This window comes from Leucoraja erinacea, chromosome 27 (genome assembly GCF_028641065.1).
Source record: "Leucoraja erinacea ecotype New England chromosome 27, Leri_hhj_1, whole genome shotgun sequence".
NCBI lineage: Eukaryota > Metazoa > Chordata > Chondrichthyes > Rajiformes > Rajidae > Leucoraja > Leucoraja erinaceus.
The window spans coordinates 9,687,938-9,703,872 of NC_073403.1; the positions used below are offsets into that span (position 1 = coordinate 9,687,938).

A 15,935-nucleotide genomic window follows, 5' to 3' on the forward strand; every position below is an offset into this window, starting at 1 on the left:
GTACAAAAAGTTGTCCCTCAGATTCCTATTAAATCTTTCCCCCTTCACCGTATGCCTATACGCTCCAGTTCTTGATTCCCCTACACTGGGTAAAATACTCTGTACATTTATTCTACCCTTCTCATGATCTTATACAGATGACCACTCATAGGTGTATGGAATGAACTGCCAGAGGAGGTAGTTGAGGCAGGTACCATCACAACGTTTAAGAGACATTTAGACAGGTACATGGATAGGACAGGTTTAGGGGGATATGGGCCACTAGTGTAGACGGGACATGTTGGTCGGTGTGGGCAAATTGGGCCAAAGGGCCTGTTTCCATGCAGTATGACTATGACTCACTCTGAAAGGGGTTTACGGGAATATGTGTTGCGAAATTCAGCTGATGAATTAAAACGCATCCACTTCCTTATATTGATGGCACTTATGCTGTCTTGTGCTGTCTAAAACAGGTGTGAACGCACAGGGGAAATAACTGGTGAGCTGATTACCAGTGTATTTGTGCACTGCCCCTTTGTGCAGTTGGCCCAGACTTTGTGGTTCAGCTATTTCTATACAGGGAGCTTCCGTTGTTGGTCGGCGTTGATGGAGAGAGGAACAGCTCACACTGCAATGGGCTTCAACCAAAGCAGCGAGTTTACATTCCAGAAGTAGTTCAGAAGCTGTGAAATCCTTGGAACATCCTGACCATCGGAAGGATGTGTAAGTTAAACACAAAATGCTGGAGTACCTCAGCGGGACAGGCAGCATCCGTCCCTGGAGAGAAGGAATGGGTGACGTTTTGGGTCGAGACCCTTCTTCAGGCTGAAGGGCCTCGACCCGAAGCGTCATCCAATCCTTCTCTCCAGATATGCTGCCTGTCCCGCTGAGTTACTCCAGCATTTTGTGTTTATCTTCAGTGTAAACCAGCACCTGCAGTTCCATCCTGCCCATGAAGGATGTGTAAATTAATATTAACCGGATCGAACTCGAGGGTAAAATTAACACTTGCTTCCCTTCGTTATTTTACCTGTACTTACCTGTGGCGACCTTTTGAAGTTGCAGAAGTACGGGTGTTTTTTTTGTTCCATTTTCCAGGGCTGCACAGTGGCACAGCAGGTAGTGCTGCTGCCTCACAGCGCCAGAGACCCGGGTTCCATCCTGACCTCGGCTGCTGTCTGTGTGGAGTTTGCGTCGTGACCTGTAAATGATGTCCCGTAAATGACGCGCAAATAACACCCAAGTGGGACAGGCCCTTAAGATAGACATGAACAGCTGGAGTAACTCAGCGGGTCAGACAGCATCTCTGGAGAAAAAGCATAGATGACTAGATGAATCGATAGGAAAAGAATAGGTTACAAAAAGCTCAGACTGAGGAAGTGTCTCGACCCGAAAGGTCACCTATTCCTGTTCTCCCGAGATGCTGTCTGACCCGCTGAGTTACTCCAGCTTTTTGTGCCTATCTTCAGTTTAAACCAGTATCTGTAGTTGAAGGTTACACAAAAAAGCTGGAGAAACTCAGCGGGTGCAGCAGCATCTATGGAGCGAAGGAAATAGGCAACGTTTCGGGCCGAAACCCTTCTTCAGGCTCTGCAGTTGAAGTGTCAGTATTGGTCGGGCCACCAGTATATCTCTCCTTTGGATTCACTGATAAAGTTAGTACACTGAAGGAGGCCATTCGTCCCATTGTGTCTGTTCTGGTCATCAAAAGAACCACGCCCTCACCAAAGCAAAAGTTAACGTTCACAAGTGATAGGAACAAAATGATGCCATTCGGCCCATCACGTCGCAGTTTTGGGAGTTGAACGCGGTGGTGCTTTGCGCTGGTTTGGCGCGGCGGTGGGAGAAGGGTGTCTGAAGGTTGTGTTTGCTTCTGTCCACAGCGACCGCCCGTCCGCCCGTGAGCCGCAGAGCTCGGCCTGGGGACCATGACCACGACACAGCCGTCCACACTAGGGGAGCTGCAGCTGTACCGGGTCCTCCAGCGGGCCAACCTTCTACTCTACTACGACGCCTTCATCCAGCAGGGAGGGGATGACGTCCAGCAGCTGTGCGACGCGGCAGAGGAGGAGTTCCTGGAGATCATGGCCCTGGTGGGCATGTCCAGCAAGCCCCTGCATGTGCGCCGCCTCCAGAAGGCCCTGCAGGACTGGATCACCAACCCCACCGCCTTCAACCAGCCCCTGACCAAGCTGCCGGCCAGCAGCATCCCCATCGTCAAGGCCTCCGACCAGAACTCGTCCAGTCCCAACTCCGCCGGCGGCCAGCAGGAGCGGCCGCCGCGGCTAGCGCAGGCCGGGGCCGGCACGCCCGAGATGGGCAACAGCCACTCCTCGCCGCGCCGGACGGAGACCTCGTCGCAGACGGAGCCGGTGGCCGCGGGCCAGCACCTGCCCACCATCTCCCACGTGGTCACCCTGATCAAGGACGAGCCCCACTCCCCCCCCAGGGACGGACCCTCCCTCCCCCTCACCCAGGACGTCATCCAGATCATCGCCTCCTGCGCCGAGCGCCACATCCACACCGTGCCCAGGATGGACGCCAAGGAGCTGGAGTGCATCTTCATCAGCAACAAGAAAATGTCCAAAACCCTGGGCCACATCTTCGAGATGAGCGACCAGGAGCCGCAGAAGGAGGAGGAGATACGGAAGTTCAGCGCCATCTACGGGAGGTTTGACTCCAAGCGGAAAGATGGGAAGAATCTCACGCTGCACGAGGTACAGTAGCCATTACCCACTTGACCACAACGGTCCCCCTTTGCCCATTTGACCACATGCCTTAAGACCAAGGATAAGCCGGCTCGGTGGCGCAGCAGTGGAGTTGCTGCCTTACAGCGCCCGAGATCCGGGTTCGATCCTGACTATGGGTGCTGTGTGTGCGGAGTTTGTACGTTCTCCTTGTGACCACATGTGGTGCTCTAGTGCAGGGGTTCCCAGCCTTTATCATCCCGTTTACCCCTGGCAACTTTAATAACACACAACAATGTTATCTCACTTATTTATGAACAACCAATGATGAACAGATACCGTGTGTACCAGAACTAAACACAGTCAGTCAATGAGAAAAAAAATGTACAAATCCAGGGTCAATAAATTGACTCCCTGGGTCGGTGAAATTTAACCCCTGGGGGTAAATTTACCCCAGGTTGGGAACCCTTGCTCTAGTTTCCTTCCACATTCCAAAGACGTACAGGTTTGTAGGTTAATTAGTTTCGGTAAAGAAATTGTAAATTAACCCTAGTGTGTAGGATAGTGCTCGTGTACGCGGTGATCACTGGTCGATGCAGACTCGTAGGCCAAAGGGCCTGTATCTCAAAAGGCTAAAGGTTTTGGCAACATGTTCAGCATAGACATTGTGTCCCTGTGCTGTACTGTTCTATGTTCTCTGACTATCATTCCTGTGCACATTCAGTCCTGATACAGCCTTTTGGTCTGAAACATCAACCATTCCTTTCCACCACCACAGATGCTGCTCGATTTGTTGAGTAAGGCGGAGCCTTTTACAAGGCGCTGGTCAGACTGGATTTGGCGTATTGCGAGCAGTTTTGGCCCCCATATTTCGAGGAAGAATGTGCTGGCGTTGGAGAGGGTTTAGAGGAGGTTTACGAGAACGATCGCAGGAATGAGTGGGTTAACATATGATGAGCATTTGACAGCACTGGGCCTGTACTCGCTGGGGTGTAGAAGGATGAGGGGGCACCTCATTGAAACATACAGAATAGTGAAAGGCTTGGATAGAGTAGGTGGAGAAGATGTTACCACCATTGGGAGAGTCTAGGTCTAGAGGTCAGAGCCTCAGAATAAAAGGATTTATGAATGAATGAATGAATGAATGATATCTTTATTTCGAACGATTAAAAAAAAAAGAAAAGATGAAAATGAATAAATAAAAGGAAAATTATATATATACATATATATATACATAAATATATATATATATATATATATATATATATATATACATAAATACACACACATACATATACATGTACATATATACATACATATACACATATACACACATATACCATTAAATAACATATATGTACATACATAAATTAAAAAATCAAAAGCCAATTTCAACATAATACACATTAGACTCTTTGAAAAGGGATAGGAAGCAGCCTATGCTTGTCAAGTCCTACCCCCATTCTTCACCATTAACAATTGCAAAATTCAATAAAATAAACGAAACAGACAATTCGAATAAAACTACTCCAATCAAGCTATTAAGAAAAAAAGAACAAAAATAGAAAAGAACAAAAAGAACAATCACCATTAACATCTGTGACATTTACATTCTCCTTCCTCATTACTGTATTTTTCAAAGATATATCTTTTGTACATTTTTTTAAATTGCATTATATTCATACTTTGTTTAATCGTTTCGTCGAGACCATTCCACAACACCGCCCCACAAATGGAAATACACATACTTTTTAAATTGGTCCGAGCATAATGCTGTTTCAAGTTTAGTTTCCCTCTAAAGTTATAACCCCCCCTCTCTGTCTTTGAACAGTTTTTGTGTGTTTACAGGTAGCAGTTTATTTTTTTGCTTTATCAATTATTTGTGCAGTCTTAAATTCTACCAGATCCTTAATCTTTAAGGTGTGTAATTTTAAATACAGTATATTGGTGTGTTCATGATATCCTACATTGTTTACTATACGAATAGCTTTTTTTTGTAGTGTGCTTAGTGATTGTAAGGCACCTTTAGAAAAGGGCGAGGAGGGATTTCTTTAGTCAGAAGGTGGTGAATCTGTGGAATTCATTGCCACGGACCGTGTGGAGGCCAAGTCAATGGATATTGTTAAGGTGGAGATTGACATATAACTGATTATTACGGGTGTCAGGAGTTAGACAATAAACAATGGACAATAGGTGCAGGAGTAGGCCATTTGGCCCATTCAATATGATCATGGCTGATCATCCCCAATCAGTACCCCGTTCCTGCCTTCTCCCCATATCCCCTGACTCCGCTATTTTTAAGTCCCATCTAGCTCTCTCTTGAAAGCATCCAGAGAACCTGCTTCCACCGCCCTCTGAGGCAGAGAATTCCACCATTCTCTGTGAGAAAAGGTGTTTCCTGGTCTCCGTTCTAAATGGCTTACTCCTTATTCTTAAACTGTGGCCCCTGGTTCTGGACTCCCCCAACAACGGGAACATGTTATGGGGAGAAAGCGAATGGGGTTGAGAGGGAAAGATAGATCAGCCATGATTGAATGGGTGAGTAGGCTTGATGGGCCGAATGGCCTAATTCCTCTCCTATCACTTATGTCCTTATGAGTTCCTCCAGCAGATTGCTTCTGGCTCTGTCCACCTTGTTAACTGCCTGGGGGTGAGGAATATCCCTCACGGACAGTGTGGGGATGAAGTTTCCAAGTCCCTCTCTGCACTCCCACACCCCAGAGTATATGTTCCTCTCCCAATGAGCAGGAGACCAACTCCCCGCCCATCTTTGAACGACAAGGACGTCCTTTCACAAGATTACAAAAGGCCAAAGTGGAAAGTACTGGAACACTTGGCACCATCTGCGGAGAGAGAAACAGAGTTAATGTTTCGGGTCTCGGAGATTAAGATAGCGGTTGTAAACACTTTAAAAGCACCAGGTCCACTCTCCTGCCCTGCACCACTGAACACGTCGCTGAACCAGTCATATCTAATCGGTTGTACACAAAAAAGCTGGAGAAACTCAGCGGGTGCAGCAGCATCTATGGAGCGAAGGAAATAGGCAACGTTTCGGGCCGAAACCCTTCTTCACACTATCTAATCGGTTCCCAGGTTTTCCTACCAACTCCGCACACTGTGGGGAAAAATGTCTTGATATCAGTCCTACAGTTTGTTTGAATGAAGGAGGCATTTTCCCACACTCTGTCACTGTCCTACACGTTAGAGCCATTTTACAAATTTTCTTTGCCGAAGCCAATTAACCTACAAACCTGTACGTCTTTGGAATGTGGGAGGAAACCGGAGCACCCGGAGCAAACCCACGCGGTCACAGGGAGAACGTACAAACTTCATACAGACAGCACCCGTAGTCAGGATCGAACCGGGGTCTCTGGTGCTGTAAAACAGCAACTCTACCACTGCGCCACTGTGCCGCCGTAGAATGACCAGATTATGTTTGCGATCTCGCATCTGTATGGGCGAGGAGTGGTGGCGGATTCTTTTCGTGAGGGCATTGATCACAAGGTCATAAGTGATAGGAGTAGAACTAGACTATTTGGTCAAGTCCACTCCACCATTCAATCATGGCTGATCTATCTCTCCCTCCTAACCCCATTCTCCATCCTTCTCCCCTTAACCCCTGACACCCGTACTTATCAAAAATCTACCTATCTCTGCCTTAAAAATATCCACTGACTTGGCCTCCACAGTTGGCCTTCTGTGGCAAAGAATTCCACAGATTCACCACCCTCTGACTAAAGAAATTTCTGCTCAACTCCTTCCTAAAAGAACATCCTTTAATTCTGATAGCAAGTGCTGGTGATTTATTGAACAGGGTCGTTAGGCTCTGATGTCAACACAGATTGAACGTGATAGGATATGGAACGCGAGTCAGGTATTTCTGCAATCTCCTGAAATCTGACCTGTAGTTCTGTAGGTCTTTTAATCATAGTTTTCTTTTGTTGCTTTTGATACCACAATGAAACAGTAAGGAAGCATTGTAAATCAATGCTGCAGGAGGGATGGTAACATTCACAAGTTATAGGAGCAGAATTAGGCCATTCGGCCCATCAAGTCCACTCCTCCATTCAATCATGGCTGATCTCTGCCTCCTAATCCCATTTTCCTGCCTTCTCCTTGCTTTCAAGAGAGAGCTAGATAGGGCTCTTAAAAGTAGCGGAGTCAGGGGATACGGGGAGAAGGCAGGAACGGTGTACTGATTGGGGATGATCAGCAATGATCACATTGAATGGCGGTGCTGGCTCGAAGGGCCGAATGGCCTACTCCTGCACTTATTGTCTATTGTGTATTGTCCTCATAACCCTTGACACCCGTTCTAATCAAGAATCTGTCAATCTCTGCCTTAAAAATATCTACTGACTTGGCCTCCACAGCCCTCCGTGGCAATGAGTTCCACAGATTAACTAAAGAAGTTCCTCTTCACCTCCTTTCTAACAGAGCGCCCTTTAATTCTGAGGCTATGACCTCTGGTCCTAGACTCTCCCACCAGTGGAAACATCCTCTCTCTATGCCTTTCATTATTCTGTAAGTTTCAATGTGGTTCCCCCTCAACCTTCTAAACTCCAGCGAGTACAGGCCCAGTGCCGTCAGATGCTCATCATTATGCTAACCCACTCATTCCTGGAATCATTCTAGTAAACCTCCTCTGGACCCTCTCCAGAGATAGCACATCCTTCCTCAGATAAGGGGCCCATATTTGCTCGCAGTACTCCAGATGTGGCCTGACCAGCGCCTCTTAGAGCCTCAGCATTGCATCTCTGTTTTTGTATTCCAGTCCTCTTGATATAAATGCTTGGTAAAGTGCTTCAGAATGATTGGGAATGCTCCAAAGGTGTCAAAGGCTCCTGCATGTCCTTTCCCCATCCCCGGAAATATAATGTACAAACAAAGAACTGCAGGTGCTGCTTTATACCATAGATAGGCACAAAGTGATGGAGTTGCACAACGGGTCAAGCAACATCTCTGGAGAAAATGGATGGGTGACGTTTCGGGTCGGGACCCTTCTTCAGGATGGGTCAAAAGAAGGGTCCCGACCCGACCCGACCTGACCCGAAAGGTTACCCATCCATTTTCTCCAGAGATGCTGCCTGATCCGCTGAGTTACTCCAGCACATTGTGTCTGTCCCAGAAATAGAATGTCGACCATCAAGAGATTACACAAACCATAACTCGGCTTGTACTCGCTAGAACTTACAAAATTCTTAAGGGGTTCAACAGGCTAGATGCAGGAAGATTGTTCCCGATGTTGGGGAAGTCCAGAACAAGGGGTCACAGTTTAAGGATAAGGGGGAAGTCTTTTAGGACCGAGATGAGAAAAACATTTTTTACACAGAGAGTGGTGAATCTGTGGAATTCTCTGCCACACAAGGTAGTTGAGGCCAGTTCATTGACTATATTTAAGAAGGAGTTAGATGTGGCCCTTGTGGCTAAAGGGATCAGGGGGTATGGAGAGAAGGCAGGTACGGGATACTGAGTTGGATGATCAGCCATGATCATATTGAATGGCGGTGCAGGCTCGAAGGGCCGAATGGCCTACTCCTGCACCTCATTTCTATGTTTCTATGTTTCTAAAAAAGCTGCACTTTTGTGAACTGTTGTACGTCTTGCTGAGAGGAATTGAGGTGTTCCAGAAAAGGTTAGCAGGCAGGTCCAACAGGAGGTTAAGAAAGCAAACGGGATGTTGGGTTTTATTACAAAGGCCTTCCATCCCTGGCTACAATGCTTAGTGCAAGATCACGTTACAGATGAACCATGTTCTGCACTTTCCAGCATTCAATGATATTAATATTCAGAGTATTTGATGTTCAGTTTTGGGCACCATATTATAGGAAAGATGGTGTCAAGCTGGAAAGGGCGCAGAGATTTACGTGGATGTTGCCAGGACACGAGGGCCTGTGCTCGGGAGAGGTTGAGCATGCTAGGACTCGATGCCTTGGAGTGTAGGGGGATGGGTAGTGATCTTATAGAGGGGTCCAAAATCATGAGAGGAATAGATTGGGTAAATGCACAGATCTATGCTTAGAGTAGGGGAATCGAGAACTAGAGGACATAGGTTTAAGGTGAAGGGGGAAATATTTAATAGATACCCGAGTGGTTTTTTTTTTTACACAAATGTGGTGGGTGTATGGAACGAGCTGTCGGAGGTGGTTGAGGCAGGCACTATCGCAATGTATAAGAAACATTTAGACAGGTACATGGATAAGATAGGTTTAGAGGGATATGGGCCAAACGCAGGCAGGTGGAACTAGTGTAGTTGTTGGTTAGCATGGGCAAGTTGGGCCGAAGGCCCCGTTTCCACACTGTGTGACTATGTCTCTCTCTGTGTCAACTTCCTTAAACTGTCCACCAGCTGTTTTAATAACCATCTGAATGCAGAATAGATCTTTGCCCAATTGCAATCTGTGCTTTTTCTAATTAGGTCATTAACCAATTTTGTTTAGACAGCTATCACTGTTACAAATTAGAGAGAAATCTTATTAGAGCTAATTAGAATGATTAAATGTCACGGGATCATCACACACAGGATATTCGGCCCATTGGGTCCAAGCCAGCTCCTACAATCCATGCAGTCCCAGCTACTCTGCTGTTTCCTTCAGACCATCTTCCCATTGATTTCCCACCCATTTCCCTTTTGAAACTCCTGATTGAAACCAGATCCTCAAGAGATTCCAGATTACAGCCACTCTTTACACAAAAATATTCCCATCCCACAAAATGCTGAATGTGTATCCCCTGGGCTTTGTGGAACATGCCCACAGATATTAATGTGCGTCATGTGATTGATTTCTTTATTTCCCACTCAGCGTTAATCCCAGAGCTGTCTCAGCTGCTAGTTCCTCATGACCGCCCCCGCCCCTTCCCCCTCCCACTCCCTCAGTTTCAATTCCTTTCCTCTGCATTGCCATTTCTCTGTTCCTCTTTTGAATTTACAGCCCGAGACTCAAAGCCCCAGTGGATCCACTTATTATTAGTGCTAACTTCTAACAAAGGATCACCAACACAAACCAAGCAGCTATTGAAAGACAAGAGAGAGACAGAGAGACAGGGACAGAGACACAGAGAGAGCACAGAGAGAGAGAGAGAGACACAGAGAACGACAGAGAGGGAGAGACAGAGAGAGACAGACAGAGAGAGAGAGAGAGAGACAGTGAGAGACAGAGAGAGGCACACAGAGAGAGAGAGAGAGAGAGAGAGAGAGAGAGAGAGACAGAGAGAGATAGAGAGAGAGGAGAGAGAGAGAGAGAAAGGGAGGAGGGAGAGAGAGAGGAGGGGGAGCGGAGGTGGGGAGGGAGATGCGGGAGGAGGAAGGAGAGAGAGAGAGAGAGAGTGAGTGAGAGAGTTTCCATGTTGTATCTCTACACTGTTGTGTCTCGGGTCTATTTAACTTTCTGGTGCCTTTCCCCACAGTGGAAAGCTTTGATTCTGCTGTGGGGGGGACGTTTGTGTTGAACTCTAAAATGTGGTGTGTCCATTTTATTCATTTTTATTTTTTAACCTACTTCTATGGTTTGTAATGGAACTTATTATTTAATTTATGTAAAGCACTTTGGGGTCAATGCAAATTGACTAAAAATGTGCTATATAAATAAACTTACTTTACTTTAAACTAAACTAAACTAAATTAACGAGTACAAGAAATTGTCAAAAAAAAGTCCCCAACTTCCCCCCCCAGCCTCAAGTGCTTTTGGTTCTTAGTTCTACTTACTCGGAGGGTTAACTCTAACCAAAAAGGACAAATGTTGTGTGTGGCGCTGGAGCAGGGATGTATGGAGGAGAGCACACACCTTGGGGGGGGGGGGAATGGGGGGATGGGGATGGGATGGGGGAGGGGGGGGGGGGGGGGGAGGGGAGGGGGGAACTTTATTCCCAGGAACAAAACCAAAAGTGAATCAAATTCTCAGAAAGGTCTGAAGAAGGGTTTCGGCCCGAAACGTTGCCTATTTCCTTCGCTCCATAGATGCTGCTGCACCCGCTGAGTTTCTCCAGCTTTTTTGTGTAATCTCAGAAAGGTAAATTCTCTTCATCCTGGAAAGACGGGATAATTTGCAAAGGCTACACTACAGAGAATACTGCAGGTGCTGGGAACCTATATTTAGAAATAGATAGCAATGAGGCAGCATCTGTGGAGAGAGAGAAACTTGGACCTTTTTTCAGATCAAAAACCTTTCATCGGAATGTGTTAGATGTGAAAAGGTCGTCCATTAGAAACATGAAGAGGCACAAAGTGGTAGAGTAACTCGGCTGGTCAGGCAACATCTGTGGAGAACGTGGATCCTTGTTCTCCACAGGTGCTGCCTGACCTGCTGAGTCACTCCAGCACTTTGTGTCTCTTTTAGCCTAGTTTAGTTTTGAAATACAGCGTGGAAACAGGCCCTTCATCCCATCGAGTCCGCACCGACCAGCGATCCAATCCCCGTATGCTAGCACTATCCTACACACTAGGGACAATTTACAGTTTTTACCGAAGCCAATTAACCGACAAACCTGTACGTCTTTGGAGAGTGGGAGGAAACCGGAATAGCTAAAGTTGAATTTATTTAATGTCATTGACAATTGGTTTAGTTCAGCTTAGTTTAGAGATACAGCGCGGAAACAGGCCCTTCGGCCCATCGAGTCTAGGCTGACCATCCATCCCCGCACACTAATATTATCCTACACACACTGGGGACAATTTACATTTATACCAAGCCAATTAACCTAAAAACCTGCACGCCTTTGGAGTGTGGGAGGAAACCAAAGATCTCAGAGGAAACCTATGCCGTCACGGGGAGGACGTACAAAGTCGGGATCGAACCCGGGTCTCTGGCGCTGTGAGTGCTGTAAGGCAGCAACTCTACCGCTGTGGCACCGGGCCTCCCGTTTTAGAGGAGCCACCGTGTTGCCCCAGTTTGGAAGATTCGGAATAATCTTCGCAGGGTTAACGTGTAAATCTCCGTACAGTCTGCGTACAGTTAGCACCCGTAGTCAGGATCTCCGACGCTGTAAGGAAACATTGCTCTACCGCTGCACCACCGTGTCACCCGTCACACAGTGTGAGGCGGCGTGTTGGTGGGCCGGCGCGGTTCACGATATCGCGTGCGGGTGACTAACTGGCCGGTTGGTTTTCTCGGCAGGTAATGGTTAACGAAGCGGCCGCTCAGCTCTGCATCATCGACAGCACTCTCCTGGCACGGCGCGATGAACTCTTCCCACTCGCCCGACAAGTTGTCCGAGACTCCGGGTACAAATACAGTCACAGGTATTCCAGGTAGGGACGGGGGGTATAACCCAGCCGTGCCCCCAGTTACAAAACACACGTCACGACCTTCCCTGAACTAACCTCTCTCCCTACCCTGAGCGGACTGGACTGGACTGGACTGGACAACACTGACCAGAACATGCACACACACACACACATACATCAGCAGCAGCTCACCTTCCCTGGACCTTACACCCACTAGCAACACCATGAAGGAGTCTTTTCATGACGGCAAGAATAGAATCATTGCGGACTTCATAAGTTCATTGGTTTATACGTTCTAGGAGCAGGAATAGGCCATTCGGCCCATCACGTCTACTCCACCATTCAATCATTGGCTGACCTATCTTTCCCTCTCGACCCCATTCTCCTGCCTTCGCCCATGAGTTCCAAACTCCCTCCTGTGATCCCGCTACCGATTACAATGAATCGATGCCCAGCGGTCCGTGGGTCCTCTCTGGGCCCCTCGATCATTTCACAAACATCATCCCATTCGCTAGGTTGCGGCGAAGGGGTTTCAAGATCTTGCCTGCCCACTGGTGGACAACCAACCAAGCAGGTCAGGTCAGGATGGGAAAAGCCCTTGGCAGTGTTGTGAGAATGAACAGGGAATTCTCCCAGTGTCCAATCCCTTAAACTCTCGCTAGCCTGGCCAGGGTCCGGTTGTGTTTTGGGATGGGGATGGAGAGCCCTGTTTGTGCTGCACTCCCAATGTTTAACAGCAACCACCCTTTGTGGGCAACGGTGGCGCAGCAGTAGAGTTGCTGCCTCACAGTGCCAGAGACCCGGGTTTGATCCTCACCACGGGTGTTATCTGTATGTACGTTCCCCCCATGACCGCGTGGGTCTACTCCGGGAGCTCCGGTTTCCTCCCACGCTCCAATGACGTACAAATTTGAAGGTTAATTGGCTTCAGTAAAATTGTTTGTAAATTGTGCTGTGTAGGATAGGGTTAATGCACGGGGTGAGCGCAGGTCAGAACGGACTCGATGGGCTGAAGGGCCTGTTTCCGCACTGTAGCTCCAAAAGTCTAAATCTCCACTGTTGTGTTCCATTGGATACCAAAGAATTGGGCACCCCAATGTCATTTGAAAGGTCTATTTGAACATCGGTCTTTATTTATCCATTTCTTTGCTTTAATCTCTCATCCATGGGGTGGCATCCCTTAGATGTTGATCTGAAGTCAGGATAGAAGTGCTGGAGTCTTCGAGTAGGTTGGGACCCATGATATTCAGACTCTGAGTCCCTAGTGCTGACTCTAGCCAGCGCTAACAATGTAATGAGGGTGCAAGATGGCACAAGTACTTTCCATGAATCATTCTATGTCCATATCTCAGCTTCTACATTTTCTCACGGATGTTATTGGTAAATTGATTACATTATCTGAGTTTGTAACAAGATGGAGATTGGGTGCCAACTCTTTAGCTTGGAGTTTGTGAGGGTTGAAGAGAATCTGCTGAAACGAACTGGGGAGAGATATCACCAAGTGTGTTGAATAAAATACTGCTTAAACCCCACCCATCTACTACTCACCCCCCCCTCCCCCAATCACCTGTAACCACCTATCACTCGGATATCACAGGATTTGTCTTGCCCCCCCCCCCCCCCCCCCGCCTCTCTTTTCTGCCGTTCGTCCCTCTACTCCCATGTCTGAAGAAGAGTCCCAACCCGAAACGTCACCTGTCCATCCCCTCCCCAGATGCTGCCTGACCCACTGAGTCACTCCATCACTTTGTCCTTTGCTCAAGATTCCGGCATCTGCAGCTTCTTATGTCTCCGTGACCCCGCACCAAACCTTTGTAAATAAGACAATTGCTACACCTGAAGCAGCAACCAGCAAAATCTCCTTTGAGTTTGAGTTGTCTTTATTGCCACGTGCACCGAGGTACAGTGAAAAGCCTTTGGCGCGTGCTAACCAGTCAGCGGAAAGACATGATTACAATCAAGCCGTCCACAGTGTACAGATACGCGATGAAGGGAACTATGTGAATAACGTTTAGTTCAAGAGGCTTATTTGGCTTTGACTGCTTCTGGTATGTACAGCTATTGGAGATGAAACAACGTAGGCGTTTGACTGATAGCCAAGAACCGTCCCATCTAGTGTTTCACCTGTCAGGGCATAGCTCGGGGTGTACGGGTGGGCAGTGGGTGGCGGGAGGGCTTGGGCCAAGAGAACTTCAATTGTATACTTGTGCAACCTTGATGAATCCTAAACAAGTGAGCTACAATCTGATCGTTTCCAAAATTATTAGGATTGTTTTTAATATTTTTAGATCCAAGTTTATAGATACACCGATTCCTAAAAGGCCGCGGATAGATCCTAACGGGCAGTATCTGCGGGATGAAGTCCACACACGGACTGTGCAGGCGGAGCTGATGAAACTGAAGAGACAGGTGAGTGTAACTCACGTGTTCAAGAGTCCCCGGCACAAAATTCAACCTGGTCTCGGAATCAGTTCAGTTCAGTTTAGTTTATTGTCACGTGTCCAGCGCTTTTGTTGCGTGCTAACCATTCTGCTGGCTCGAAGGGCCGAATGGCCTCCTCCTGCACCTATTTTCTATGTTTCTATTTTCTAAGACAATACATGAATACAATCGAGCCATGTACACTGTACAGATACATGATAAGGGATCCATACTGAGTAGCCCACATCGAGAGTGCTTGTACATGTGAAATTCATGCTGGTATTGGCACTTTGTCCAAAGACAATGGGCAGGATATTGAGATACACAGGAGGATCTTGAAAACATATCCACAGTCTAAGGAGTGCCTCATTTTAAAGGGCTGAGATGTCACGATGCGCTTGATTCCTGTATGTGCTGGCTGTGCCTTCAGTATAACGTATAGTTGCAGACACCAGCAAAAACGACAATGGAAAATGTTTCCTAACACTTATCACACCTGAAGCCATCTCTCACCATATCATCAGAGATTTGCTTTCTCCTTTAGTTTCATTATACCTAAGCTCTGTCATTTATATACCTTCCCCCACATCCTCAACCTCAATGTATTGAGGCAGTGACTTCAAGCACAGCCTGTATTGCTTTTCAGTCAAGGCAGGCGACTGTATACTCACCAAAATCCCACAAATAGCAATTAGGATAAATAACTATTTAAGGTCCCACTTAGGCTATTTTTAGGCGACTGCCACAGTCACCGTTTAACAGGTTGCCGATAAACCGGCAACTGGACCCCCCTTCAACATAAAATTTGAATCCTTACTTTCACAAAACAAAACAAAGTCAGCACCTGGTGACAACCTACGTTAATCTGGCGGCAACTACGACAGCACCCACGTCAGGAGAAGACAAGCTACGCTCATTGGCGTCAAACCCACTGTCGCCTTCTGTCTCCGAAACAATGTCAACATGCAGCGACCAGAAAGACGCAACGACTCTTTGGGCGACTGAGGAGACCATACAGGCAACACCCCTGGTGACCATGTAGCCTATTCGCCTGTAGTCGCCTGAAAAATAGCCTAAGTGTGGAACTTGTGGAAGGTGCTACACAGACATAGAAACATAGAAATGAGGTGCAGGAGTAGGCCATTCGGCCCTTCGAGCCTGCACCGCCATTCAATATGATCATGGCTGATCATCCAACTCAGTATCCCGTACCTGCCTTCTCTCCATACCTTCTGATCCCCTTAGCCACAAGGGCCACATCTAACTCCCTCTTAAATATAGCCAATGAACTGGCCTCGACTACCCTCTGCGGCAGAGAGTTCCAGAGATTCACCACTCTCTGTGTGAAAAAAGTTCTTCTCATCTCGGTTTTAAAGGATTTCCCCCTTATCCTTAAGCTGTGACCCCTTGTCCTGGACTTCCCCAACATCGAGAGCAATCTTCCTGCATCTAGCCTGTCCAACCCCTTAAGAATTTTGTAAGTTTCTATAAGATCCCCTCTCAATCTCCTAAATTCTAGAGAGTATAAACCAAGTCTATCCAGTCTTTCTTCATAAGACAGTCCTGACATCCCAGGAATCAGTCTGGTGAACCTTCTCTGCACTCCCTCTATGGCAATAATGTCC

The 15,935-nt window shown here is 47.2% G+C and overlaps 1 protein-coding gene across 2 annotated transcripts in view; it reads left to right on the top strand.

Moving 5' to 3' along the window:
* The window catches only part of LOC129710191 (NGFI-A-binding protein 1-like), a 40,951-nt gene that overhangs the window by 14,883 nt on the left and 10,133 nt on the right, over positions 1 to 15,935 (top strand). Inside the window, exons 2-4 of one of the 2 annotated variants that reach the window (XM_055656991.1) lie at positions 1,863 to 2,696; positions 11,780 to 11,913; positions 14,178 to 14,298. In XM_055656991.1, coding sequence (XP_055512966.1) covers positions 1,908 to 2,696; positions 11,780 to 11,913; positions 14,178 to 14,298 — 1,044 coding nt within the window. In that variant the 5' untranslated portion in view covers positions 1,863 to 1,907. The remainder of the gene's footprint in view (positions 1 to 1,862; positions 2,697 to 11,779; positions 11,914 to 14,177; positions 14,299 to 15,935) is intronic. The other variant, XM_055656992.1, reaches the window with a different exon arrangement.